Source organism: Cervus elaphus, chromosome 5 (assembly GCF_910594005.1).
Source record: "Cervus elaphus chromosome 5, mCerEla1.1, whole genome shotgun sequence".
Taxonomy (NCBI): Eukaryota; Metazoa; Chordata; class Mammalia; order Artiodactyla; family Cervidae; genus Cervus; species Cervus elaphus.
Window position 1 is genome coordinate 127,899,204 of NC_057819.1, and position 26,077 is coordinate 127,925,280.

General features: G+C 51.7%; 3 protein-coding genes and 1 non-coding gene across 10 annotated transcripts; 3 read left to right on the top strand and 1 right to left on the bottom strand.

Annotated features, from left to right (window-relative positions):
* Nucleotides 1–6,022: 6,022 nt before the first annotated feature.
* SLC25A19 (solute carrier family 25 member 19) lies at nucleotides 6,023–17,387 on the top strand. 4 transcript variants are annotated; one of them, XM_043905576.1, is made up of 8 exons: nucleotides 6,023–6,108; nucleotides 6,629–6,681; nucleotides 8,726–8,895; nucleotides 9,077–9,232; nucleotides 10,914–11,084; nucleotides 12,105–12,288; nucleotides 12,935–13,065; nucleotides 15,825–17,387. In XM_043905576.1, exons 3-8 carry the CDS (start codon nucleotides 8,764–8,766, stop codon nucleotides 16,005–16,007), a joined length of 957 nt encoding a protein of 318 aa, XP_043761511.1. In that variant the 5' UTR covers nucleotides 6,023–6,108; nucleotides 6,629–6,681; nucleotides 8,726–8,763; the 3' UTR covers nucleotides 16,008–17,387. The 4 variants fall into 4 exon arrangements, with proteins under 4 accessions (XP_043761511.1, XP_043761515.1, XP_043761513.1 ...); XM_043905578.1 differs by lacking the exon at nucleotides 6,023–6,108 and adding an exon at nucleotides 6,113–6,189; XM_043905577.1 differs by lacking the exon at nucleotides 6,023–6,108 and adding an exon at nucleotides 6,253–6,341.
* On the top strand, nucleotides 13,211–13,318 carry LOC122695823. The gene has a single exon (XR_006341573.1). It is a non-coding gene; the product is annotated as a U6 spliceosomal RNA (small nuclear RNA).
* Nucleotides 17,388–18,347: 960 nt separating the features above from the next.
* On the top strand, nucleotides 18,348–22,843 carry MIF4GD (MIF4G domain containing). 4 transcript variants are annotated; one of them, XM_043905584.1, is made up of 6 exons: nucleotides 18,348–18,473; nucleotides 19,706–19,837; nucleotides 20,932–21,041; nucleotides 21,224–21,379; nucleotides 21,477–21,569; nucleotides 22,080–22,843. In XM_043905584.1, exons 2-6 carry the CDS (start codon nucleotides 19,756–19,758, stop codon nucleotides 22,305–22,307), a joined length of 669 nt encoding a protein of 222 aa, XP_043761519.1. In that variant the 5' UTR covers nucleotides 18,348–18,473; nucleotides 19,706–19,755; the 3' UTR covers nucleotides 22,308–22,843. The 4 variants fall into 4 exon arrangements, with proteins under 4 accessions (XP_043761519.1, XP_043761518.1, XP_043761516.1 ...); XM_043905583.1 differs by lacking the exons at nucleotides 18,348–18,473; nucleotides 22,080–22,843 and adding exons at nucleotides 18,669–18,793; nucleotides 21,932–22,036; XM_043905581.1 differs by lacking the exon at nucleotides 18,348–18,473 and adding an exon at nucleotides 18,670–18,793.
* Nucleotides 22,746–26,055, bottom strand: MRPS7 (mitochondrial ribosomal protein S7). Its single transcript, XM_043905587.1, has 5 exons — nucleotides 25,843–26,055; nucleotides 25,102–25,293; nucleotides 24,920–24,983; nucleotides 24,387–24,554; nucleotides 22,746–23,332 (listed from the first exon to the last, which is right to left on the bottom strand). The coding sequence occupies exons 1-5, from the start codon at nucleotides 25,923–25,925 to the stop codon at nucleotides 23,111–23,113; spliced, it is 729 nt and encodes a 242-aa protein (XP_043761522.1). The 5' UTR covers nucleotides 25,926–26,055; the 3' UTR covers nucleotides 22,746–23,110.
* Nucleotides 26,056–26,077: the final 22 nt, after the last annotated feature.

Here is a 26,077-nt window from a genome sequence, read left to right on the forward strand (position 1 = left end):
TTTGCGTCTCCTGCATTGGCCCGCAGATTTTTTACCACTAGCGCCACCTAGGAAGCCCTTACACCTCACACCAAAATTAACCCCAAATGTATCAGAGACCTAGATGTAAAACATAAAACTAGGGACTTCCCTGGTGGTCCAGTGGCTAGGACTCCGAGATCTCAATGCAGGGGGCCCGGGGTTCAATCCCTGGTCAGGGAGCTGGATCCCACATGCCACAACTAGAGATCCCACGTGCTGCAACCAGGACCTGGTACACCTAAATATAAACAAATAAATATTTTTTAAAAACCTAAAAAACCTAAAACTATAAATTTTCCATTGGAAAACACAGGAGAAAAATTCAAATCCTTAGGACAGGCAAGGAATTCTTAAGTATGATACTGAGAACATGACCCAGGATTTTCCTGGCGCTTCCAGTGCAGGGGGCAGGGGTTCCTTCCCTGGAGGAGAAGATCCTGCAGGCCACATGGTGAAGGAAAAAAAAATCCATAAAAGGAAACAAATCAATAAATTGGACTTCATTAAAATTAAGAAATTCTGCGGACTCCCCTGCTGATCCAGTAGTTAGGACAAGTTAGTAGCTTTGACAGGGCAAATAGAACTAAGATCCTACATGCCTTGGGGTGTGGCCAAAAGATTTTAAAAAAAGTGATGAGACAGCACTCTGTATTTAGGAAAATGGTTAAATGTCTTAAAAATGACCTTACCAAGGATGTGGAGGAACTAGAATGGTCATACTGCTAGGGGAAAGTAAAATACACAACCACTTTGGGAAGCAGTTTAGCAGTATCTTAAAAGGTTAAATACATTGACCATATGGTCGGGACATTCCACTCCTAGGTCTGTACCCAAAGGAAATTAACACAGCTGTCCATACAAATATATAAACGAATATGCATAGTTAAACCACACTCCTTCAGGTGGGACTCGAACCCAGTCACACCTCAGATGGGGACTTGAATCCACAATCCTTGACCAAGGAGGAGACTCGAACCCACTGTCTTTTAACCGAAATTACACAACTGGTCTGAGGACTTCCTGAAGTTAGAGTTCTGTCTCAGTGCAGAATGAATCCGATGAGAGGTGAGAGGTAAAATTGCAATGAGGGAGTTTACTAGCATAGAATGCTTGTGACAGCTACAAGCCGGCAGGCAAGGGGGCACAGCCCCCAGAATACACTCAGATACGTTTGTATAATCAAAGAAAATGTGGGGAGGAGAGAAGACCAACTTCTTCCTCATTTTTGCGTAGACGTCAAGACCTGCATCATTAGTTCCTCCTTTAACCCTATATGGTGTAATCAGGACTGTCATGGCACTATCAAAATCATATGCCTACTAGCATATGGTCCATGGAGTTGCAAAGAGTGGGCTACGACTCTTAGCAACTGAGCACACACACATGATAACATGTACTAAAATATCTTCTCAGGTGTGGGTATAATGTCCTCTTTCACCTAGTTTTCTTTCCCCTTTCACCTCTATTCCTGTCTTGGCTACCTGCAGAAGTGCTACTCTTCAAGGACTACTAACTCCCTGACTTCATGCAACAAGATATACAACCCATACCTATTTGCCTTGTGTGTTTCTAGGTTTTTTTAATTTATTTATGTGGCTGTACCAGGTCTTAGTTGTTGCACTTGGATCCGCGATTTTCCTTGAGGCATGCCAGATCTTTAGTTACATGAGAATTCTTAGCTGCAGCATGCAGGATCTAGATCCCTGACCAGGGGTCAAACCCAGGCCCCCTGCACTGGGAGCATGGAGTCCCAGCCACTGGACCGCAACGGAAGTCCCGATTGTGTTGTGTTTTAACTATCAGAACTTTATGGTTTGAGTGTGTCTGGGGCTTCAATGTGCCCGGTCTTCCTTCAAGGCAGAGTAGATTGTTGCTAGGTTTGTTGTTGTTGTTCAGTTGCCAAATCATTTCTGATTCTTTGCGACCTCATGGACTGCAGCACGCCAGGCTCCCCTGCCCTTCACTATCTCCCAGAGTTTGCTCAGATTCATGTCCACTGAGTCAGTGATGCCATCCAACCATCTCATCCTCTGCTGCCCCCTCCTCTTGTCCTCAATCTTTCTCAGCATGAGGGTCTCTTCGAATCAGGTGACCAAAGTATTGGAAATTCAGCATCAGTCCTTCCAATGAATATTCAGGGTTGACTTCCTTTAGGATTGACTGGTTTGATCTCCTTGCAGTCCAAGGGAACGTCAAAAGTCTTCTCTATCACCACAATTCAAAAGCATTAATTCGGGGGCGGGGGAAAAAAAAAAAAGCATTAATTCCTTGGCACTTGGCCTTCTTTATGGTCCAACTCTCACATCCATACATGACTACTGGAAAAACAATAGCTTTGACTATATGGACTTTTGTCGGCAAAGCTATATCTCTGCTTTTTAATATGATGTCTAACTTTGTCATGACTTTTCTTCCAAGGAGCAAACATCTTCTAATATCATGGCTGCACTCACCATCTGCAGTGATTTTGGAGCTCAAGGAAATAAAATATGTCACTGCTTCCACTTTTTCCCCTTCTATTTGCCATGAAGTGATGGGATCGGACGCCATGATCTTAGTTTTCTGAATGTTGAGTTTTAAGCCAGCTTTTTCACTCTCCTCTTTCACCCTTATTCAGAGACTATTTAGTTCCGCTTCAATTTCTGCCATTAGGGTGGCATCATTTGCATATCTGAGGTTATTGATATTTCTCCTGGCAATCTTGAGTCCAGCTTGTGATTCACTGAGCCCCGTATTTTGCATGATATACTCTGCATATAAGTTAAATAAGCAATGTGACAATATACAACCTTGACATACTCCTTTCCCAGTTTTCAACAATCCATTGTTCCATTTCTGGTTCTAACTGTTGCTTCTTCACCTGCATACAGATTTCTCAGGAGGTAGGTAAAGTGGTCTGGTATTCCCATCTCTTTAAGAATTTTCCAGTTTGTTGTGATCCACACAGTTAAAGACTTTAGCGTAGTCAATGAAGCAGAAGCAGATGTTCTGGAATTCCCTTGCTTTCTCTATGACCCAATGAATGTTGGCAGTTTGACCTCTGACTCTTCTGCCTTTTCTAAACCCAGCCTGTGCTTCTCAGTTCACCTACAGCTGAAGCCTAGCTTGAAGGATTTTGAGCATAACTTTGCTAGCAAGTGAAATGAGGGCAATTGTACAGCAGTTTGAACATTCTTTGGCATTGCTCTTCTTTGGGATTAGAATGAAAACTGACCCCCTCCAGTCCTGTAGCCACTGCTGTGTTTTCCAAATTTGTTGGCATATTGAGTGCAGCACTTTAACAGCATCATCTTTTAGGAGTTGAAGTAGCTCAGCTGGAATTCCATCACCTCCACCAGTTTTGTTTGTAGTGATGTTTCCTAAGGCCCACTTGACTTCACACTCCAGGATGTCTGGTTCCAGGTGAGTGACCACATCATCATGGTTATCTGGGTCATTAAGATCTTTTTTGTATAATTTTTCATGTACTCGTGCCATCTCTTCTTAATCTCATCTGCTTTGGTTAGGTCGTTACCAGTTCTGTCCTTTATTATGCCCATCTTTGCATGAAATGTTCCCTTGATATCTCAAATTTTCTTGAAGACATCTCTAAGCTTTACTATTTTATTGTTTTCCTCTATTTCTTTGCGTTGTTCATTTAAGAAGGCCTTCTTATTGTTCCTAGCTATTCTCTGGAACTCTGCATTCAGTTAAGTATATCTTTCCCTTTCTCCCTTGCCTTTCACTTCTCTTCTTTCCTCAGCTATTTGCAAAGCCTCTTCAGACAACCTCTTCGCCTACTTGCATTTCTTTTTTGCTAGGTTACTGGATTCTTTTCCTGAGAAGTTATTAGCTTACAACAGTCTCCCAAATTCCTTTAAAATTCCCTTTCTGTCTTTTATCCCCTAGCAGGATTTCGAAACTATATCATTCTCCTACTCTGTCCCTATCAATAGCAGCTTCATTTGTAAGAACCAAAAACTGGAAGCAACCCAAGTGTCCATCAACAGGTGAATGGATTAAAAAAAAAAATTATTGTATACCCATACAATAGAATACTACTCAGCAATGAAAGGACATCAATTAATAAACACACAGCTTCCCTACTGATACAGTGATTAAGACTCTACCTTACAATGCAAGGGACACTGGTTCCACCCCTGGTCCCAGAAGATCCCACTTACTGCAGGGCAACTAAGCCCGTGAAAACAGCTACTGAGCCCACGTGTAGCAACTACTGGAGCCCCCAAGTCTAGAGCTGGTGCTCCACAACAAGAGAAGCCACTGCAATGAGAAGCCCGAGCTACAACTTGAGAGTGGCCACCTCTTGCCGCAACTAGGGAAAGCCCTTGTGCAGCAACAGTGACCCAGCGCAACCAAAAATAAATAAGTATTTTTTTAAAATCATAATATTAAAAAATAATACACACAAATGGATGAATCTCTAGATAATTATGATGAGGGAAAGCCAGACAAAAAGAACGTCATGTGTAATTCCATTTATATGGAATTCTATAAAACGCAAACTAACGGAAAGCAGATCAGAGATTGCTTGGGAAGGGAGAAGAGAGCGCAAGGCGGAGGGATCGTAAAGAGGCAAGAGGAATGTTTAAGGCAATGGATGTATGTTCACTCTCTCATGGTAATGTACACCACAGGTCAAAACATAAAATTGTTCACTATGGAAATGTGTCAACTGTATGTCTGTTACACCTCAATAAAGCTGTGCAGAAAATTGTGGGGACCCTAGAACCCTTTGTCATGCCAGAAAACAAGGATACTAGTCAGTATGTCAAAAAGATTCAGGTTCCAACTTAAATAAGCGCCCACTGGCCAACGATGGGAAAATATGAGTATCAATTAGGATAATAATTACTGTGGTTGGAAATCACAGTGGATTGAAAAAGGACAAACAGTAATACAATGTTCAGACTGATAGACACAAATCTATGTGTTCATAATGATAGACATAAAATATGTATTCATAATGATAATAATAAAAAGACTCATTGATCAATAACCTTTGGAAGGTATTAGGGAATCAATTAATTATTAGATTCAGTAACAGCACCACTTAAGATACAGATATAGAGGAAAAGGAGACTGACCAGGAGTTGGTTAATTGTTGAAACTGAGTAATGACTCTATAATGGTTCATCGGGCTGTTCTCTCTACTTTTGTATATGTATGAATTTATTTGCTTGCTTGCTCCCCAGGGGCCAGATCTTAGTTCACGCATGCTCCCTGCATTGGAAGCGTGTGGAATCTTAACCACTGGGCGGCCAGGGAAGTTCCCTGCAACAGTTTTACATTGTGCAATAAAAATGTTTTTAAACTGTGCATCAAAATTATTGCGCTAATGTGAAAAACACCGTTTGAAAATCGGGAAGAAAGACTGTCCTGCAAAATGCTGATGCTACTTGGGTGAGAGTGGTAGGATGAGTCATTTCCCCCTTCATTTCTACATTGTCTGTATTGTGTCTATGTATCTTTATATTATTTTCATAATGAGCTGAGCGACTAACCCTTTCACTCCTAATAAACCCTAGGGGGCAAACAAAATCTTTGTATTTTTGCCGTCCTCGTCCTGGTCTTAAAAACTCATCTGTTCTTTCCCTCAGGCTTTTGCTAAACTTCCCGCCATCTTTTCCAAGTTTAGAGTATCCGGGTACTGGAACTAAGAAAGTTTTGAGGAATGCAGGTCAAGTTCACCGCGCCCTAAACTTCCGCCCGCCAGCAGTCTGACCCTAGGCACCCGCCCCACTCCGCGCAGCAACCTTTACGGGCTCAGGACGGCTTCTGGACCCGCCTCCCTCCGAAGCGGGGGAGACGTTTGCGCACGCGCGCGCCAAGGGCCTACATTTCCCAGTAGGCTCTGCGCCTCGCAGGGAGCCGGCCTTGGTCTCGAAGGACTACATTACCCAGCGTCCCCTTGCAATAGGCGTTGATCGGGGGACGCCAGTACAACCATTGGTTTAGCGTCTGTCGGAAGCTGTGCTGTGATTGGCCCGGAAGCCCGTCAGTTACCGCCGAGCTCAGTTAAGTTTTTACTGTTAGACTGCGCGAGGAGGGAGAGACGAGCGACCGGAGCCGCGCCTTGTCATCCGGGTGAGTGACCTCTGCCTCCGCCCTCTCGCTGTCCGCTCGGAAACCCGCACTCTCATTCCCTGGGGGCGACCACTCGCACAGGTACTCACGCGGGGGCGGGGACCATACCCACACGTGACGTGTCTGACCTGAGAAGCATCTTCAGGGACGCAGGAAGAGAAACCCTGGACACACCCGGGGCACCTGTCTGTACACGCGGGTGCACGCCTCGTGGGCGTTTTCTTGGACCCGGGGTAAAAACACACGCCCTGGAGCATATGTGGACGCCGGTGTCCACACGCGGGGACATCTGCAGAGACCCTCTGCTCTGCACGTGGGCTCAGGGGCACACGCGCTTACCGCGGGTCTCCGGCATATCTGAACCCCAGGGGCTCCCGCAGTGAAAACGGGTTGGCGAAAGCAGACACCCACCCACCCCCCACACGCACACCTGCCCTTATTCACACCAAGGAGCCCCCCACCATCTTCTGATACTTGATTATATCATGCTTATAATGTTTCATGTTTATTTTGTCTCTAGATAAATAGCAAGGCTTTTTGGTACAAGAAGGAAATTCTGACCAAGCAGAAAAAGTAAGGCCACTAATGAATTGTATTCAGCAAGCCCTTTCACGTGTATAAGACTTTTACCTTTTTGACAGAGCTTATCATGTATAGTATCTTGTGTGATCCTCCCAGGAATCTCGCTAGGTGGGGCCGCTATCATTCCCATTTTCCAGAAGAAAAACTGAGCCTAGCTTAAATAAACCTGCCCACGGTACATGAGCAAATCAGAAATTTGAGCTCAGGCTTCTTGATCTGAGGTTTAAGATTATGACCAGCTATGCAGAGCTACTTATTTATAGAAATGCCACCTTCCCTCCCTGACAGCAGGGAACTGACACTGTTCGGTGTGACCCAAGCAGTCTCTGGGTAACCTGTGGAGAGACAGTGCCTCTCAGTCACCTGCTTCACATTTAAACTGCTCCTTACAGGTGCCTGGGGAGTTGCAGCTTGAGTTAGCATCAAAGATAACTCAATGGGAAAACCGAGGTCTCCTTTGAGGGTCTGGGGAAAAGTTATTCAAGGGGCAGGCACATTCCTGGCAGTGGTTGGGAGGTTTCATACCATTGTTTTTTTTTTTTTTCTCGTCACGCCGCAAGGCTTGCAGGATCTTAGCTCCCAATCAGGGATCAGACCTGGGCCCCGCCCGTGGATGTGCCGAGTCCTAACCACTGGACTGCCGGGGAAGTCCTCCATTAGACCTTGAATAAGATATTATTTTACAATACATTGCCGCTCGAGCCCCACAGGTGTGCCTTGTTAATTTTAAGGAGGAATTGGAGTGCTATTTTAGTAGTTTCAGAAAAGTGAGGACTTGGGGCTGAGGAAGGATGAAAGGAGAAAAAGAAACAATAGCGGGGTGAAGGGGTCACTGTGTGCACCCTGACTCTCCTGTTCCTAAAAGTATTCAAAAGCGAAAGCGAAAGTCACTCAGTCGCTCAGTGTGGGTAGCCTTTCCCTTCTCCAGGGGCTTTTCCCAACCCAGGGATCAAACCCAGGTCTCCCGCATTGCAGGTGGATTCTTTACCAGCCTTGCCACCAGGTATTCAAGAACTAGGTTAATTCTGAAGTCTCTCTCTCCTTTTTGTAAAATAATTTTTTAGTTTATATATTTAATTTTCGGTTGTGCTGGGTCTTTATTGCTGCACGTGGGCTTTCTCTGCTTGCAGCGAGCAGGGGCTGCTCTTCATTGCCGGGTGTGGGCTTCTCACTGCCATGGCTTCTCTTGTGGAGCGCGGGCTCTAGGGCTGCAGGCTTCAGTCGTTGCAGCACGTGGGCTCAGGAGTTGCAGCTCCCAGGCTCTAGAGCACAGGCTCAGAAATTGTGGTGTGCCAGCCTAGCTGTTCCTCGGTATGTGCAGTCTTCCCGGATCAGGGATCGAGCCCATGTCTCCTGCATTGGCAGGCAGATTCTTTACCAGTGAGCCACCAGGGAAGCCCTGAAGTCTCTTTGGAAATTATTTTATATTTAGTTTTAGCTGGGGCTTGGGAGGCGGGGAGGGAGGGGCGTAATGAATTCAATCCATATAGAAAAAAGGAGATCTGTCCTCCCTCTTCCCTTGCCAACCCTCCCCCCAGAGATAACCTCACCAACCTGTTGGTGTGTGTGTGTCCTTGCAGACTTTCCCCCTATTCTTTATATGTTGGTATAGTGAAAATCGCTCAGTCGTGTCCGACTCTTTGTGACCCCATGGACTACACAGTCCATGGAATTTTCCAGGCCAGACTACTGGAGTGGGTAGCCTTTCCCTTCTCCAGGGGATCTTCCCAACCCAGGGATCGAACTCAGGTCTCCTGCTTTGCAGGCGGATTCTTTACCAACTGAGCGAATGTAGATCTTGCTGTTTTTCTTTTGCAAAAGCGTGGCTCAAATTCTAGTGGGGAGGAGAGACAAGAAACAGATGTATGGAATCAATGTCCAGTACGTAATTGCTCTAAAGAAGAATAAAGCAGGATAAAGAGAGAAAAGGGATGTGGGCTCTGCTTTGGGGGTTGTTTCGGGAGGGCTGCTCTGGGGTGTGAGCAGGGACCCTAAGCACTTGCTCCAGTGTTCACTCTTTGTCTCTCCCGTTTAGCTTGAAGCCAATGGACGTTGTATGGGCCAGAGGCAGGGATGGTGGGCTATGACCCCAAAGCAGACGACAGGAACATCTCCAATCTTGAGGTGGCCGTGGCTGGGTCTGTGTCCGGACTTGTCACTCGGGTGCTGATCAGCCCCTTGGACGTCATCAAAATCCGCTTCCAGGTACCCTTTCCTCTGTTTCATCCATGTAATGGGCTAGAGAACCAATTCACTCTCTTTGCCAAAGCAGTTCCTGGAGCTTGGAGTTTTGTGAAGAAGAAGTGCTTTATTGCCATCTCTGAAATTCCTCCTTCCCACCCCCCACCAACCCCATCATCCTGACCATTTCCATTTTGATACCTAGCTTCAGATTGAGCGCCTGTCTCGCAGTGACCCCAATGCAAAATACCACGGAATCCTGCAGGCCGGGAGACAGATTTTGCAAGAGGAGGGCCCAACAGCGTTCTGGAAAGGGCACATCCCAGCCCAGCTTCTCTCCATAGGCTATGGAGCTGTCCAAGTAGGTGGCAGGGGAATCAGCCAGGCCCCTGGGGTCATGTTGCACAATGGGGGAACCTGGGGTGGTGGGGCGGGCACCCGGGCTGCCCAGGGTAGGGCAACAGGAGGTGGTCACACACTTCCCACTCGCCTTGGTGGGGAAGCTACCTGGCAAATTGAAGACATGGACCAGAAGCATCCCCTTCCCTATGTCACCCAAGCCTGGGGACTTAGCACTCACAGAACATGAAGCATTGTGTCCAGAAGACTGTCTTGATGCCAGGCCCAGAGGGGCTTGGCAGATGGCAGTACAAACACTTTTCATTTTTCAAAATAGCATTTTCATATCTGTACTTCCTTTGAACTTCCCAGCAGCACTGTGAGGTAGGTGGAGCAGGTGTTTCGTGGCTCACAGAGGTTGAGCAAGCTGCCTGAGGCCACACAGCCCGTAGGTGGCGAGGCTAGGATTAGGATCCAGGCTTCTTGTCTGTTAGTCACGCATTTGTTCAGCTGAGTGCCAGTTTACCCCCAACGTGTAGTCTGTAGTTGTGCAGAGGTGGTGATGAAATAGCCAACCCTGCACCACGCTAATTGGGGGCCTGGGCAAAGCATGTCACATCCACCATCTCACAGCAGCCCTTCGGTAGGCTCTGTCGTCAACCCCATTTTAGGGATGAGAAGACGGAGGCCAAGAGAGCATAAGTAATTAGCCCAGCCAAAGTCGCTAGGTGGAGAGTGGCCGAGCCAGGACTTCCAGCCGGGCGGCCAGCAACAGAGCTGTCCCTGCCTGCTCTTCCTGTGACGTCACAGGGGCCGCTCAGGTCACGTGCCCTGCAGCTCTAGCCCTGAGCCAGCGCACGGATGCCGCATGCTGGTGGGTTCACACAGTGACGTGTGCTCGCAGCACCCCGAGCTTCCGTGAGTTGGATGGAGAAGGATCTGAACCCAAGGGGGGCTTCCACCATGGAATATGGAATGTGTGGAATTCTCCCAATGCAATTTCAGCTCTAGGGCCACAGCTCGCTGCACTGAAAGGGTCCCTGGCCTAGAATCAGATGATGACCATCTTTTCTCAGTTGTCAGGAAACTAAGTGATGGATAGAATTTTCTTTCCTTTCTTTCTTTTGGTTTTTCTTTGTTTGGTCTCGCTTTATGGCTTGCAGGAGTCTAGTTCCCCAACCAGGGATTGAACCCAGGGCCATGGCAAGCGAGAGCACTGAGTCCTAACCACTGGACCACCAGGGAATTCCTGAGTAGAGTTTTCTTTCTTTCCTTTTTTTTTTTTTTTTGCTCCCTTATTTGCTTGTTTATTTTAACTTGCATCCAAGATGATAGAATGATGCCAGGAGCTGAATATACAATTCATTGTTCAGCCACTTAAAAAAACACCCTTCAATTCTTAGCTGCTGAGGGATGTCAGAGATAATTCTAAAATCGTGAACTCTTGTCTGTTACTTTGGACAACTCACAGTCTAGTTTCTGAGTAGAATTTTCTGATATAAAAACTCCCCCTCGCCTATTTCTTTAACCCTTGGGTGTTTGGCTCTGTTCAGGGTGTGAAAGGGTACAGGTTTCCACATTTCTTGAATTCTGTCCCTGCTCAAGGAGAGGTCTCCTGGTCCCTGGGTCGGGCCCTGCCTGGTCACGGGGTGGAGGGGAGGCGTCCGGGGGTGTTTATCCATGACGCTGTCACACCCTTGCAGTTTTTGTCGTTTGAAGTGCTGACCGAGCTGGTGCACAGGGCCAGCGTGCGCGATGCCCGCGACTTCTCCGTGCACTTCTTGTGCGGCGGCCTGTCCGCCTGCGTGGCCACCCTCGCGGTGCATCCCGTGGACGTGCTGCGCACCCGCTTTGCAGCTCAGGGTGAGCCCAGGGTGAGTGGCCAGGTCAGAAAAGGGTGCCTGAGGGATGGGCGGGTGAGGGGTGGGGGCCAGGGTGGGGGCTCTTTTCCTTAGAGGGAACAAAGCTGGGGGACGGGGACGGGGGTCTTCAGGTCCTTCAGCCTGTCCCTGAAACTGTGACTGCTCTCGGCAGCAGACAGGGCGCTCAGAGCCTCCTGAGGGGACACAGAACCTGGGGGGGAAAGAGAACAATACCAAATGGCCTTCTTCTGAGGCCCAGCCCTTGCGTGCACGTTCCGAGGGTGGAAGCCTTCAGTATAGCTGCCAGCATCTGGGAGCAAGTGTGAAGAGGGCCTCCCTGCCCAGGGCAGACTTCCCATCAGTCACCCTTGGTCTGTGCAGTGCCTTGCGGTACCCACAGGCAGGCGGAGTCAGCCCCGCTGGACCACTGCAAAAAATACAGAGAATATATGTCGAACAGAAGTATACTTAAAAAAACTGTCCGCGATCTCCATGCATAAAGATTGCCTGTGGACAGTTTAAGAAGGGTTAAGTATATGCACGGGTTTCCCGGGTGGCTCAATGGTACAAAATCCGCCTGCCAATGCAGGTGACTTGGGTTCAATCCCTGGGTTAGGAAGATCCCCTGGAGAAGGAAATGGCTACCCACTCCCATATTCTTGCCTGGGAAATCCCATGAACAGAGGAGCCTTGTGGGCTATAGTCCACGGGGTCACAGAAGAGTCAGATGCGGCTGAGCACGCAGGCACGCATGCTGTAAAGTATAAAATGGATCATCCAAGGGTGGACTTCACACCTTTCGCAGTCCTGCATATTTCTGTGCACTCCTTGGGAAGCCCATGGTGTAAACAGCCAAAAGGGGAGCCGCTGGGCAATCCCACCCTTGGAGTTTTGGTCCAGCATTTTCTTTGTCATCCTGGCAGGAGAAGTAACACCCCTGGTAGCTGGTTTCTAGGCTCGGGGAAATATACCTGGTGGGCTGGCTTCTTGGCCTGAAATAACCTCGTTTGTCGTCGCACGTGTGGTGTCCAGGTCTATAAAACCCTGCGAGATGCTGTGGTGACCATGTACAGGAGCGAAGGCCCCTTGGTCTTCTACAAAGGCTTGAACCCCACCTTGATCGCCATCTTCCCCTACGCGGGGTTCCAGTTCTCCATCTACAGCTCCTTGAAGTGTGCCTACGAGTGGGCCTTGCCAGCAGAAGGCAAGAAAAACGGTGAGACCACCCTTCCGGGAAAGGGTATCTGGGTCTCGCTTCCCCTCCCCACCTTCACTCCCCAGCCATAGCATCTCTTTCTGAGTCAGGTAGGAAGGAAGGCTTTCCTGCAGCAGCTCAGACACTGCAGACCTCTGAACCCCCTGCTCTAGTGCAGCCAGCAAAACAAACCCGTTCACTCACAGATTACTTTGTTTCTCTCGGCTCTAGCCACTGTTATCTCCGGCCACCAGTCATGGTTTTCATTTTTGTCCAAGGTCCAACTTGCAGACAGCGTGGTTTTGTTTACGTGCTTGGTTTGGTTTTCATTTGGGGGAGCCGGGGAGGGGCATGGGCATCCTGTTCCTTCCCGAGCATGGCCTGGGTCACGTGGCAGAGCCTGCAGGCCCCGATTGCCTCCCGCTGGGGCGACGCGTGTTCCAGGCTCACACCCCTTCTGCCACCAGCCCGTCCAACCTGCAGTCTGCCATCATCCTTGATGAAAGGGACCGCGTCTGGTTCTCTCCCTCCAGGGTTAAATTCTTCTGAGATCGAGGATGCTTGTAGGGTTTTGTTTTATGACCCAGAATTAGAATGTATAACCTTGAAATTTACCCTAGATTGCATTTCTCTCCTTTTCCCCCTCCATCCCACATCTCTGGTCCAGGGAACTTCAAAAACCTGCTTTGTGGCAGCGGAGCTGGCGTCATCAGCAAGACCCTCACGTACCCGCTGGACCTCTTTAAGAAACGGCTGCAGGTCGGAGGGTTTGAGCAGGCCCGAGCCTCCTTTGGCCAGGTGAGCCGTACCCCCCACAGACAGCTCTGATCTTGGCCACTCACCGGGCGTGTGAACGAGGGTCGGCACCTGCCCATCAGGCAGCTTCAGCTCCCCCAGCCTTCTCACCCCCAACCTGGCCCTGGTGTCGATGGAAATTTAATCAGCGCTCGCTTTGGGGAGCACATGCACTAAAATTGGAATGATCCAGAGAAGATCAGTATGGCCTCTGTGCAAGGATGACACGCAAATTCATGCAGTGTTCTGTATTTTTAAAAAAAAAAAAGTTGATCTAAGAAAGAATTGGAAAAATTGAGGATTATAACGTGGGAAGAGCATCTCAGAAAGCTCTGAGAACTGTCCTGCCCGCTAGATGTTGAGACACAGTTTTGATGAAGTTTTTTTGAGATAAAGGGCTGTGCATCAAATGTTATTGACCCTTTGCATAATCCGGATCTAAGCACCATCATAGTGGGTCATGTGACCCCTTACGAGCTCAAGAAAGAATGTTATCTTTAAGGAGTTGCCTTGTCGATGCTGGGAGAATGTTGCTCTGTATGCTTGGGCAGGTATTCCCACCTATAGGAAAGGTCTGGTCAACACAAAATACAGATAACTTGATGTACAGTTCAGGGAGAGGGCGGCTGAAGAGCGGAGAAGAATTTTTATGTTTAAATTTGTCTTGTCTTGCCCTGAAATCTGAATTTTTATCTCACACCGGGGACCCCTGAGCACACGGGAAGCCACAGGCAAAGCCCTGCGTGTCTGGCGCCACGCAGAGACCCAGGAGAAGGCACACTCGGCCTGTGTTCTTATAAAGTGTTCAGTTCGTTTTGGGACCAAGAGTTTACTCACATAAGAAAGGTCTCCAAGATATCACAGAACACGGAGAAGGAGGCTCATACTGGTGTATGGGGTTCTTTGCTTTTATGCTGTAGGTATCCCAGGGTAGGGGTGAATTAAATCTGACCAACTAAATTATATTTTAAATGCACTAGAAGGGTTTGCCATCAGAGAAGCCTCGTTGTAGGTAATTTCGTAATGTTAACAGTCATTCCTTAATCTGCTGCGATTTTCACATACTAGGTTTTCATCTGCTCCTTGTGGGGCACTGATTTTGTGAAAGGCCAAGGTGGTAGGCGGTGGGGCGGTGGAGGGCAGGGCTGGGTGATTTCAAGGCTTTCCCTCTGGAACCTGGGACCCTGGGATGTCACAGCAAGAAAAAACATGCCTGACAGACGGCAGAGGAGCGAGAGGGTGTGGAATGGGAATCAGGAAGGGAAGAGTGCATGCCTTACTCAGGGAGAGAAAAAGAAGTGGGTTTACAAATTGTAATACAGTTTCTTTGTAGAAAACTTCAGAGAAGTTAGACAAAAAGGAAGATAAAATCACAGGTAAATCCAAGACCACCCACCCCAAGAGGATCACACAGAACCTTTAGCTGCAGGTTTTCTCTGTCTCCCTTCCTCTCCCCCTCTCTCTTCCTCTTACTGCCGTATACTTGATTTGCAATTCTGTGTTAGTTTCAGGTGTATAACATAGTGATTCAATATTTTTATAATTTATATTCCACTTAAAATTATAAAATAATGGCCACATTTCCCTGTGCTGCCCAGTATATCCATGTTGCTTATTGATTTAATTTTTATTTCCTGGCTCTGCATGGAATCTCAGTTCCCCAACCAGGGATCAAACCCGCACCACTTGCAGTGGAAGCATGGAGTCTTAACCACTGCACCTCCAGGGAGGTCCCATGTAATTTATTTTATTTTTATTTATTTATTTATTTGTAATTTATTTTATAGTGGTTTGTACCTCTTAATCCCCTACCCCTCACCTGCCCCTCCCCATGTCCCTGTAGTCACCAGTAGTTTATTTTCTTAGATTCCACACATTAGTGATAACATACACTATTTGTCTTTCTCTGACTTATTTCACTAAGCGTAACACCCTCTAGGTCCATCCACATTGCCATTTTGTTTCTTTGCAGAAGAAAACACATGGACATTTTAACAAAAAATGGGGTCGTACACAAGGTTTTGTAACCTCCTCTTTCCACTTACCAACTTGGTTTGAAGAGATGGTTTGAATTTGGACAGGGAGAGCTGGTGAGAGCCCTGGACACAGGAGGCAGGCCCTGCTCCCAACGGAGATGTAGTGTGAGAGGTGTGGCTGGAGGTGGGGGCGCCGTGAGTGGACCAGTGGGAGATGAAAGGCAGATCCGGGAGGGACATTGAGGGCAAATGGTGGAAGGCCCTGAACACCAGGCCACCTGGCTTGGACTTGATTCTTGATCGTCCTTGTCCGGAGTTCCTGGAGCTTTGGGGATTGAGCAAGGCACAGCAGCCGTCTGTGGTCAACTGGAGGTGACCAGCCTGGTGACACCGGTCAGGCTCAGAGTTCACAAGGACCAGATTCAGATCTCCTGCCCAGGGAGGGCAGGGAGTGATGGGGCACACGGTCAGAGCACCTCTGGGAAGAGGGTCCAGGGCTCTCACTGGGTCCTTAAGAGCCTCCGTCAGTGGGAACTTCCCCGGCAGGAAGGAGCTCTGTCCGGTGCTGATTTCCATGCCCCTCCTCTCTGAAGCCTGAATTAGCCCAGCTGGAAGAGAAAGAATGAGGTTCACTTCTTCCGTCTTCTTGGCATTCATTCCTTCTTCCAGCAACTATCTGCTGGGAGCTTGAATGTGCCAGGCCCTGTGTTGACAGAAAAACAGAGCCCACATCCACGTGTCCATCCTCTCCTCGCTCCTCAACCAGGGTACCCTTCCTCTCCCCAGGTGCGAAGCTACAAGGGCCTCCTGGACTGCGCCGGGCAGGTGCTGAGAGAGGAGGGCGCACAGGGCTGCTTCAAAGGCCTGTCCCCCAGCCTGCTGAAGGCTGCCCTCTCCACCGGCTTGGTGTTCTTCTGGTACGAGCTCTTCTGTAACTTATTCCATCACATGAGGAAGGCAGACAGCTAGCCGCGAGGGCAGGAAGGGTGGCTTGCAGTCTTCCCCTCCTGGAAGAATACTCGATCGACAGTCTCCTGTTGCACAGAGAGGCGCTGCCTGGTCCTTCCCTCCAGGCCAGCCGTCCCAGGCACGAAGAGCCGTCGGGATTCCACCAGAAGGGCACCAGGGTTCTCCAGGGGAGAGCATCGGGAGGCCCATCGGGAGGCCCATCGGGAGGAGCTGGATGTTCATCTGTCTGGCGGACACTGGGGGCAGCAGCTGCCCTCCTGCTGAGCCCCGGCTGCCCAGAGAGCCCTCCTGACTCTGGGCAGGCACGCAGGGTGAGCGTGAGGCTGGGCTGGGCCCCATACAGGGTCCCCACGCTTACTCCCACCACCTATTTAATAGACATTAAAGCTGAAAGCAGTTTTTCCCCTCCACCTTCCCTTCCAAATCACATCCCTCCTCCCAAAGCTGGAGGAAGGGAGCCCTGCCTTCCCTGCATTCTATTTCATTCAGCCGTTGTGTCCCTCAGGCAGCTCTGCTGCTTGTTCTAGGGGAAGAATCCAGCTGAATTGGTCTCTTTATATAAAAACTCCACCATACTCAGATCTCCGTGTCTATAAAGGCACCGCTCAGGCTGTTCTCTCCGTGGGCGGGACTGGTCCCAGCCCTTGGACCTCTAAGAGAAAGCTGATCCCAGCAGCACCACCGGCAGTGGGGGTGTGCTGACGGGGCGGGGGTGTGGGTAAAGGCAGCAGCCCTCTGCCTCAGTCTCCCAGGATCACTCCTCTTTCGCTGGAGCCGGGGTTAGCCCTCCTGAGTGGGTAGAAGCTTACAGCTGGGCCAGTGGACATCAGCTGCCCTCTCATGAGCGCCTGGGTCCAGCATGGCGCTGGGTGCATCCTCTGCAATCCCCGCAGGAAGGGGTTGAGCAGGCTGCCTGCTGCGGACACACTTGGTGCCCTGGCAGTTGCCAGGCACAGGAACCCACGTCTAGACACAGCCAGGGGTACGAAAGGAGAAGATAATCACAGAATAACCACCCGCTGGGGAGCATGGCCCTAGAGATGGGCTGTGCAGGGGGAGCCCTGCACAGGGGCTGCTTCCCTGACCTCACATCGACTCTGGCTCCAGCCTTTGCACTGATGGCTGAGGAAGGCGGGAGCTAGGAGCAGCCGTGGGTGGGCGTCACGGCTCTTCCGGGGTCCTGGGCCCCTTCTCACCATTACCGTGTCCTCTCTGGTCTGGTGCCTGGAATCCTGGAGCCTCCCTGCCCTTGGTTGCTGACTGTGAAGGTCCACAGGTGGCTGGAGGGTGTCTGGCAGTCAAGGCTTGCAGCTGCCCAAGGGCGCCGCTGTCCGAATGTATTTTTTTTATATCCATGGAAGTAAAACTTTATTCTCTTCAGCTCTCCGCTCATTGGTTTTCTTTCTCGGCAGCTGAGGTGCTCTTCCTTGATCCATTGACCACTTTGGCAGCTCTGTGAGCAGGAGAAGCAAGCCCTGGATACAGAAATCACCATCAACACATCTTTCTTGCCCAAGCTACAGGAAAAGGCAGTTCTTTCCCAGTCTCTCCTGTATGCCTTCCTGCGGCACAGGGCTGACCTCCAACCTGGCCCTGTCTGGGCTGCTGAGCCCACACGTCTCCCCAAGCCGAGACCAAGACGGACTGAGCCAGGTGCTTGCTCATCCATCAGTCAGGATGTGGATGTGTTTACTCAGTCATGTCTGAGTCTTTGTGACAGTGGACTGTAGCCCGCCAGGCTCCTCTGTCCATGGGATTCTCCAGGCAAGAATACTGGAGTGGGCTGCCGTTTCCTTCTCCAGGGGATCTTTTCCCACCCAGGGAATGAACCTGGGTCTCTTGCATTGCAGGCAGATTCTTTGCCGTCTGAACCCTCGGGGAAGCTCAATGTCAGGGTCACTCCCAACTCCTGGGGCACCAAAAGTTGGCAAAGGGACCCCTTTCTCTTGGGCTGGTTCATTGATTGTCAATTTATTTTACCAACACCGTTTGTACTTGGAGTGGGGTGGGGGGGCTTCGTGGGCAAAGGGACCCCTTTCTCTTGGGCTGGTTCATTGATTGTCAATTTATTTTACCAACACCGTTTGTACTTGGAATGGGGTGGGGGGGGCTTCGTGGAACTCGATCTAGACCTGACGGCTTCCTCGCTTTCTCTACCTCGGGTGGGGGCGGAGGGGCGGCGAGCCGGGCCTACCGCCTGTGAGGTCCGGCCCCTCCCGCCGTCTGCTCTGCCCTTCCACCTTGCTCCCCGCGCCTGCCGCCCGGCTGCGGACCGCGCCCTCCGCAGGCCCCTCCTACGCCGCTGGCCGGGCCGGCTCCTGACCCCGTTTTAACCTCAGCCCCGGCGTGGGGCGGGGCGGGGTGGGTGCCACCGCTCAAGACCGAGGGCTTCAGGCAGGCCGAAGAGCAGGCCCGACCCGGCGCCCGCGAGCCGGCGTGGTCCCGGACAGGTGCGGGGAGAACGAGGTGAGGAGCGGAAGGGGGCGGTGGGGGCAAGGGTCGCGGGTGTCCTACGCCGTCCCACGTCGGGAACCTCTGAGCTGGCGCTGCCAGCTGGCGAGGGCAGCGTCGTCGGGGCTCCGGCAGGGGGCGCTCGTGAGCGGCCCCGCCCCGCCACCCGAGGCCCCGCCCCGCCACCCGAGGCCCCGCCCCTCCCTAGCTCTAGGAAATGACCTCAGCGGCGGCGAGGCGCGGGCGGCCCAGCCTGCAGCGCCGCGGTCGCGGGGCGCGCGCACGATGTCGGCCGAGCGGCCTTCGGGCACGCGGGCGCGGCGCCGGCGCGGCAGGTGGGTCCCCGGCTCTCTCGCCACCCCTACAGCTCGCGGGACACCGGACGGCGGGCTCCACTGAGCCGCCGGGAAGGGCGTTCCGGACTTAGGAAAGCTGCCAAGGTCTGGAGACCCTTAAGATCGGCTCCTTTGGCCGGGGCGGGGGCGGTGAGGCGGGGGGAGGCGCCGAGTCCGGAGGGGAGACTCCAGCGGGGACCACCTTTGGGGGCCACGTCACCTCTCTCCCCTCCTTAAGAAGAAGGCTCAAAATGGAGCTCAGGACTCTCAGCACTACCCCCCTCGTGAGAGAGCAGAGCCAGGTTTCTGCCCCTTGGGAGGCCAGTTTAACCAGTCTGTCCCGGGGAGAAACTGGCCGGTACAAGGGGAGTCAAGGCGGCACCCAGCCCTCTGGCCGGCCCCAGCCCGGGGCTGGGCTTTCTGGGCTGAGGACTCTGACATAAGAGAGAGGGATGGGGAGAGGGGCTTGGAACCCTGCTGGGACAGATGCCCACAGCCTGGGGCCCCGGCCCTCTCACTCGCCGGGAGCCGTGGTGGACCAGTAGCTTCTAGGTCGTCTTATACAGGCGTGGAAAGTGTCTGATATCCATGCATCCACCCCCGCATCTCAGTGCACTGGACCCCACCCCAGCTTTGGTATCAGCTTAGAATAACCCTGAGGCAGACTAGAGGGCAGACACATTCACCCTTCATCTCTTTACTCTTGTGTAATCCCAGAGACTCAGGATTCTTTAACTGAGCAGCAGGTGCCTGGCTGGTGCCCAGTCTCCACCAGAAGCCAAGCTTGGTGGGCGCCCAGCCAACACCTGAATGCCGTGGACTGCCCAGCCCTATCCAGGGCCCATAGGGCTGGGAGCCCTGCCTCTGAGCTCCACACCTAAGACCTCTCTATTCGCCTCTCCCCCCACCCAGGTGCTGTCCTTAGTCCCACCCCAGTAAAGAGCTGCTGCGGCTGGATAGTCATGGGGGAGCCGGGTAGAGAGGAGTATAAAATCCAGTGTTTTGATGCAGAGACCCAGCAGCTGCTGAAGACAGCTCTCAAAGGTGAGCACGGGGAGCCCCCTGAGCCTAGCTCCAGAGCACCAGAGAGGGGCTGAGCCCGGGAATGTACCACCCTCTCCCTTCACTTTCTGAGAAAAGGAGTCGGCAACATAATTCTGGAACTGGAAGACATTTAGGCTAGTATTTGGAAGTATGAATCAGATCATAGTCACCCCTCAGATTGTAAAGTGTCTTTAAAGTACCCAGGAAAGGAGGGTGAGTTCCTGCCCCTTAAGTCCTTACCCTGGACCTGGTTTCTGCATTGCTGCAGCCCCTCTCTTAAATATGCGGAGCTGCCTGACTTGGGACAGAAGATGGAGTGTTCTGCTTGGCAGAAGAGCTCCACTAACTGTCCTGGGCCAAGGCCCTCCCGCAGCACTCAGGACAGAAGTTTGACTCAGCGAACTATTAGCAATGCCTAATAGCGTGCCAAGCTAAGCCTGCAGAGAGGCCCTCCCTGGCCCGCTTTTGTCAGGGGTTCATGTGTGTGTTGTAAGAACACTTTCTTCCATGAAATGGTTGTCAGTGTTCCATCTTCAAACTAGTGCCAGGAAAAGACGTGTCCTAAAAAAACTGAGCGCTCTTTGACTCTTTCTCAGTCACATGACCCTGTTTCCTCTGACTGGGCCGCCAGGTGGCTCATGGCCGCAGCTGCTCCTGGGTGATGTTTCCTGTTTTCTGATCTCTTTTTTTTTTGGCCGCACTGCATGACTTGCAGGATTAGTTCCCTGACCAGGGATCGAACCAGTGCTCCCTGCAATGGAAGCAGAGTGGACCTCCGGGGAATTCCCTCTTTTTCAGTTCAGTTCAGTTGCTCAGTCGTGTCCGACTCTTTGCGACCCCACAAACTGCAGCATGCCAGGCCTCCCTACCCATCACCAACTCCCGGAGTTTACCCAAACTCATGTCCATCGAGTCGGTGATGGCATTCAACCATCTCATCTCCTGTCGTCCCCTTCTCCTCCTGCCCTCAGTCTTTCCCAGCAGTGGAAGTATATAATGGGAGTGCACGTCAATGAACACCTCAAATCCTTTAGAAGCAGGTGGAGGCATATATAACTAAGCAGCTCTAGACTCCCCACCTGTCTTTACCCTAGATCCAGGTGCCGTGGACTTGGAGAAAGTGGCCAATGTGATTGTGGACCATTCTCTGCAGGACAGTGTGTTCAGCAAGGAAGCAGGACGCATGTGCTACGCCATCATTCAGGTTGGGTGGGGCTGGTAGAGAAGGGGAGATGCTTTGAGGAAGGTGCTTCTGAAGTGGGCAGAGGCCAGCAGGGCAGAGATGCAAAGGGCTGGTCTCAGAGACAAGAGAGGAGGCGGACAGCAGGGGCCTCGGCCTGGGAAGCTTGGGCCCCGGGACTGCCCTTCCCTCTCCCTGGCTCACAGGCAGAGAGCAAGCAAGCGGGCCAGAGTGTCTTCCGCCGTGGACTCCTCAACCGGCTGCAGCAGGAGTACCAGACTCGGGAGCAGCTTCGAGCCCGCTCCCTGCAGGGCTGGGTCTGCTACGTCACCTTTATCTGCAACATCTTTGACTACCTGAGGGTGAGGCCCCGCCAGCCACACCCGATGCAGCCGAGGCGGCCCACCTCATCTCCTGCGCCACTAAGCCGGTGCTCTGGCCCCTGCTGTCCCCTCACAGGTGAACAACATGCCCATGATGGCCCTGGTGAACCCCGTCTACGACTGCCTCTTCCGGCTGGCCCAGCCCGACAGCCTGAGCAAGGAGGAGGAGGTGAGTGGCCCTGGCACCAAAGACTGCGGAGGTGGGCTCAATTCAGAATGCCCGCCCCTGTCCATGGAGGCTCACTTGTGGGGCAGGAACCTGGTGGGGGTGTTCACGGCCCGTCAGGGTTACAGGACAGACTGCTAGGTCTGGGATTATCCAGAGCGCAGCACAGCTAGGACCTCCTGGTTCAGAGGCTGTGTTCCCAGTAGGAAAGCAGCTGTGGATACTGGTGGCCCAGAAACCAACCCGGGGTGGGGGGCAGGGGGAAGTGGGCTTGAGAAGCATTTGGGAACGGGGCCTGTGTCCACCCTGGCCCCAGTGAGAGGTCTGAGGCAAGTCTCTGAGCTTGCTCCTTTCATGTGAGGCAGAGACGGTGCCCACCAGGTCGTGTGAGGATGAAGCGGGGAAACGTGTGCACAGGCCGAGCCCAGAGCCTGGCACACACGAGTGCTCAGTAAATGGCTGCTCTGTGTGACGGGGGGCCCGTGCCGGGGCCGCCTCCCGCTGCCCCTGCAGGTGGACTGCCTGGTGCTGCAGCTGCATCGGGTCGGGGAGCAGCTGGAGAAGATGAACGGGCAGCGCATGGATGAGCTCTTTGTCCTCATCCGGGATGGCTTCCTGCTCCCAGCTGGCCTCAGCTCCCTGGCCCAGCTGCTGCTGCTGGAGATCATCGAGTTCCGGGCAGCCGGCTGGAAGACCACCCCGGCCGCCCACAAGTATTACTACAGCGAGCTCTCTGACTAGGCCTCCAGGCTTCCTCCCCAGGGGCGCCGGCCTTTCTTCTGCCCGCCATCCAACCTGGCAGTGGAGTCTTCACCTCTGCCAAAGACTTCTTCCCTTACAGACTTTCAAGAGCACCCAAGATGTTTCCCACTTAATGCAGCAGTCCTGCCCTGAGCACCTTCCCTCCGATTCCAGGATTGGGGAAGACAGAAGCACACCTGCCCTGCAGCCCCACCAGCCTTTCTGTCTCCTCACCTCTGACCTGGGCAACTCCTGACAAGCACTGCCCTGTGGAACCATCGGTGCAATAGCTATCTTGGTGCCTCAGTTTCCCCATCTGTAAAATGGGTGCCCAGAGCCATTGGTGGGGACACTTAGGGATATCAAAGGGGACAGGCAGAGTCACACCAGAAACTGCTTTTTATACATTCTGTACAAGGACCACTTTAGAACCAAGCGTATTTCCTCCAGTTGCTTTTAATGAATCGTAATACCATATCATGTGTTACACCAGCTCAGGATGAGAATTTTCTAATAAACTCTTTCTGATACTAAAACTGCTTCTTTTCATATCACCCAAAGGTCCACCCCAAGCTGAAGGAAGAGAAGGCTGGGTGAGCCCTAGGTTTCTTAGGAGGAAATCCAACTTGATATGCCCCCTCTTTCCAAGAAGATGGCACAGGGAGAGCGAGTTCCAGCCCCCAGAGAAACGACTAACAGGCAACGGACATGCGGCTTTGTCCTTGTCAGGAGGTCTGCCGGCCCTTAACCCACAGGCGTTCTGCAGAGCGTGCTGCCGTCTTCCCGGACCCCCCGCCCACACTCTACCACCAGCGGTAGTGGGCCAGCGCACGGTTGGCCTCGGCCATCTTGTGCATGTCGTGCTTTCTCTTGATCACAGGGCCCCGGCTGTGGAAAGCCTCCAGCAGCTCCTGAGACAGCTTCTCCGGCATCAGCATCCGCCGGGGCTTCTTCTCCCTGCACTCAGCTATCATCCACTTCATGGCCAGGAAGCGGCGACGCCGGTCAGCCAGCGGCACGGGGACCTGGGCAAGGTGGGACAGGGCAAGTTAGTCTGAGAACTTGCTGGGACTACAGCCTCCCTCCTGCCAGAGCTCTGATAAGTAGCCACACGTCCACTCAGGGCCAGCCCTGGCAAGGCTGCTGAGGAGGAGGACCTGACTGCTCCTCTCTGCGCTCCTCTCTCCCCTGGCTGACCTCAGTGCAGCAGACACAGGCATTCATCAAACAAACACTCCTTAGCACTGGCCTCTTTCACCTCTAAAGGGAGTTCAGCCAAGTTGATAAAAGCACCGCTGGGAAAAGCCCTGTCAGCTGGCATGACTTAGCCAACACAGATCATGAGCGTCTAGAAACAGGTCCCTCGCCAGACCCTAGGGACACAGGCATCAAGAAAGTCTCTACCCTTATGAGGTTTACACTGAAAAAGGAAAGACAAAACAAATATATATTTTAAAAAAAAGAAAGGAAAGAACAACCACTTATGACAATGAACTATGATTAAATGCTAGCTTCCCTGGCGGCTCACATGGTAAAGACTCTGCCTGCAATGCAGCAGACCCGAGTTCGATCCCTGGGTCAGGAAGATCTGGAGAAGGAAATGGCAACCCGCTCCAACAAGCTTGGCTGGAGAATCCCATGGACAGAAGAGCCTGGCAAGCCCCAGTCCATGGGGTGGCAAAGAGTCGGACATAACTGAGCAACTAACACTTCACTTCACCTAGTTCAGTTAAACCGTGATGAAGCATCAGTCAAACACTATGTTAGACACTGATGTATAAAGATGAGGTATAAACATAGTTCCTCACCATCAGAAACTTATAGTTTGGAACACAGAATGCTGGACAGGAGGGGCAATGGGGGAAGTACTGTGAGCCTGCTAAAGAGGTCATTTATATACTTTTTTGGCTCTCTTCCATCTTCTGCCTGTAATCTTTATTCCATGGGACTGAGATGAGAAGACCTTGGCACTCTGCAGTCCCAAGAAAGCTATCAATCTTGGCCCAACTCTAAGTACCCCCACTCTACCCCCACCATTTCACATATGAGCAGCCCTGCTTTCCCACCCTGACCACTCACCTGGTAGAAATGGCCCCCCTTGAGGATGGGTACCAGCCCAATCACAGGCTCACAGTTTTTCAGTGCTTGATGGAAGATGGTGTAAGGGTTGCGTTCGATGGTTGCCTGTTCCTCTGCAGAAGCAGCATGGTACTTCTCAAACTGCTTCCTTTTCACAGCTTCCAGGGTCTGCAAAGGGATACAGTGGAAGAAGATGCCCCAGAGTCCCTAAAGGGTTCACCCAGCTGGGCTAGGACCCTGCCCTTTACTCCCATCATCCTGTTCTTCTATAGCTACCCAGCTATTCCCTTAGTACTTCTGAAACAAAAACCCTGGACTAGGACAGAAAAATGAGCTAAGATTTGTAATGTGGGGCTGGGGGATGGCAGTGGTTGACTCCTGTAGGACTTCTTAAAGCCTCTACTCCCACACATAAGTACAGAGAAACTCATTTTAATGACAGGTACAGAATCCATTCTTTTTTACGTTAAGATGAAAGAGCCAAACACAAAACTACGGGGAAAACGAAGATGACAGAGAGAGGTACTGTTTACCTGTGTCATGAGGGATCTGGCCAGTACTTTGTTTCCTCCTTTCATCATCATGTTGGTGAATTTACTTTAAGAAGAAAAAGATGTTTAGGTTCCCAAGGCTGTCACAGAATCCTTACTGTAGATCCTTCCACCTTCCCCCGTATAGTCCCACTCTGTGGAACAAAAGTTTGTTTTCTGCTAACCTGATCACTGGGTCTTCAAATACGGAGCTTGTTTTCGTGGCTGGGGCAGCTTTGATAACCTGAGTCTTCCTGAGCTCCCGCTCATACGTCTCCTCCTCAGTCAGCTGGGCCAAGGGCTTGCGGTAATATTCCTTGTCAATCTGAGGATCCTGGTACTCAGGGCCATAGCGGCTCCACCTCACTTGGGTTAGCCTGGCGGCGGGGGGGAGTGGGGGAGAGGAAGAGGAGGGCAAAAGCTGACTCAAGTGAAAAGGCTTGACTTAACAATAGGCATGTATGCCAAACCGCCGCCAAGCGAGCAGCGGGCAGACCGCCAGACAAAGCTGAGCTGCAGTAATTCTGGCTCTTGTCCCAAAAGGTAGGAGGACCTCCCCTAAAGAGGCCAGGAAGGTCTGCTGCTCAAGTGCCAACAGTAAGGACAGGCTCCTGAACGTCAGGATAGACAATCCGCCTATGCACCTCTCCCCCCACCTCCCAGCAAAGGAAACCCCAGTTCTGAGTTCTTTAAAAAGATCACACTTTCAGATCCAAGTGAGAATTTCTCAGGCAGGGAACAACTACTAAGCTTTCATATTGACCCAAACTCACGCAGCGGGTTAAAGAGGATTGTACTCAGTTACCCCGGCCCCCCAGGCTCTCTCCAGGTCCCCGCGAGGCTTGCCTGTGGCACCCCTCTTTCCTTCCCAGAAGGTCTCTCCGTGAAGACCCAAGAGGCCTCCCAGCTGCCCGCCACCCTCTCACCCTGGAAGCCGCAGGACAGCCCTCCGCACGCCGAGAGCCAAGCCCGACCACCCTCGCGCAACCTTCACCGTGGGGGCAGCCATCTTGGCTGCCAGCAGGACCCCACGGAGACCGCCCTCGGCGTGCCTGAGCGAGTGACTGAAAACAGGGGAAAGGAGCTACAGGGTTCTAGATCTGCGCATCACCCTGTTAATCTGGGTCTGAAGAGTCTATCACTCCGAGGTCTAAGGCGGAT

Coding starts and splice junctions, on each gene's coding strand:
- MRPS7 (XM_043905587.1), bottom strand. CDS start 25,925: ATGGCTGCCCCCACGGTGAAGGTTGCGCGAGGGTGGTCGGGCTTGGCT. Junction 25,294..25,842: donor GCTGTCCTGCGGCTTCCAGG/GTGAGAGGGTGG, acceptor CCCCGCCGCCAG/GCTAACCCAAGTGAGGTGGA. Junction 24,984..25,101: donor TTTGAAGACCCAGTGATCAG/GTTAGCAGAAAA, acceptor TTCTTCTTAAAG/TAAATTCACCAACATGATGA.
- SLC25A19 (XM_043905576.1), top strand. CDS start 8,764: ATGGTGGGCTATGACCCCAAAGCAGACGACAGGAACATCTCCAATCTT. Junction 11,085..12,104: donor CAGCTCAGGGTGAGCCCAGG/GTGAGTGGCCAG, acceptor TGTGGTGTCCAG/GTCTATAAAACCCTGCGAGA. Junction 13,066..15,824: donor CCCGAGCCTCCTTTGGCCAG/GTGAGCCGTACC, acceptor TCCTCTCCCCAG/GTGCGAAGCTACAAGGGCCT.
- MIF4GD (XM_043905581.1), top strand. CDS start 18,676: ATGACCTCAGCGGCGGCGAGGCGCGGGCGGCCCAGCCTGCAGCGCCGC. Junction 18,794..19,705: donor GCGCGGCGCCGGCGCGGCAG/GTGGGTCCCCGG, acceptor CCCCCCACCCAG/GTGCTGTCCTTAGTCCCACC. Junction 21,042..21,223: donor TGTGCTACGCCATCATTCAG/GTTGGGTGGGGC, acceptor CCTGGCTCACAG/GCAGAGAGCAAGCAAGCGGG.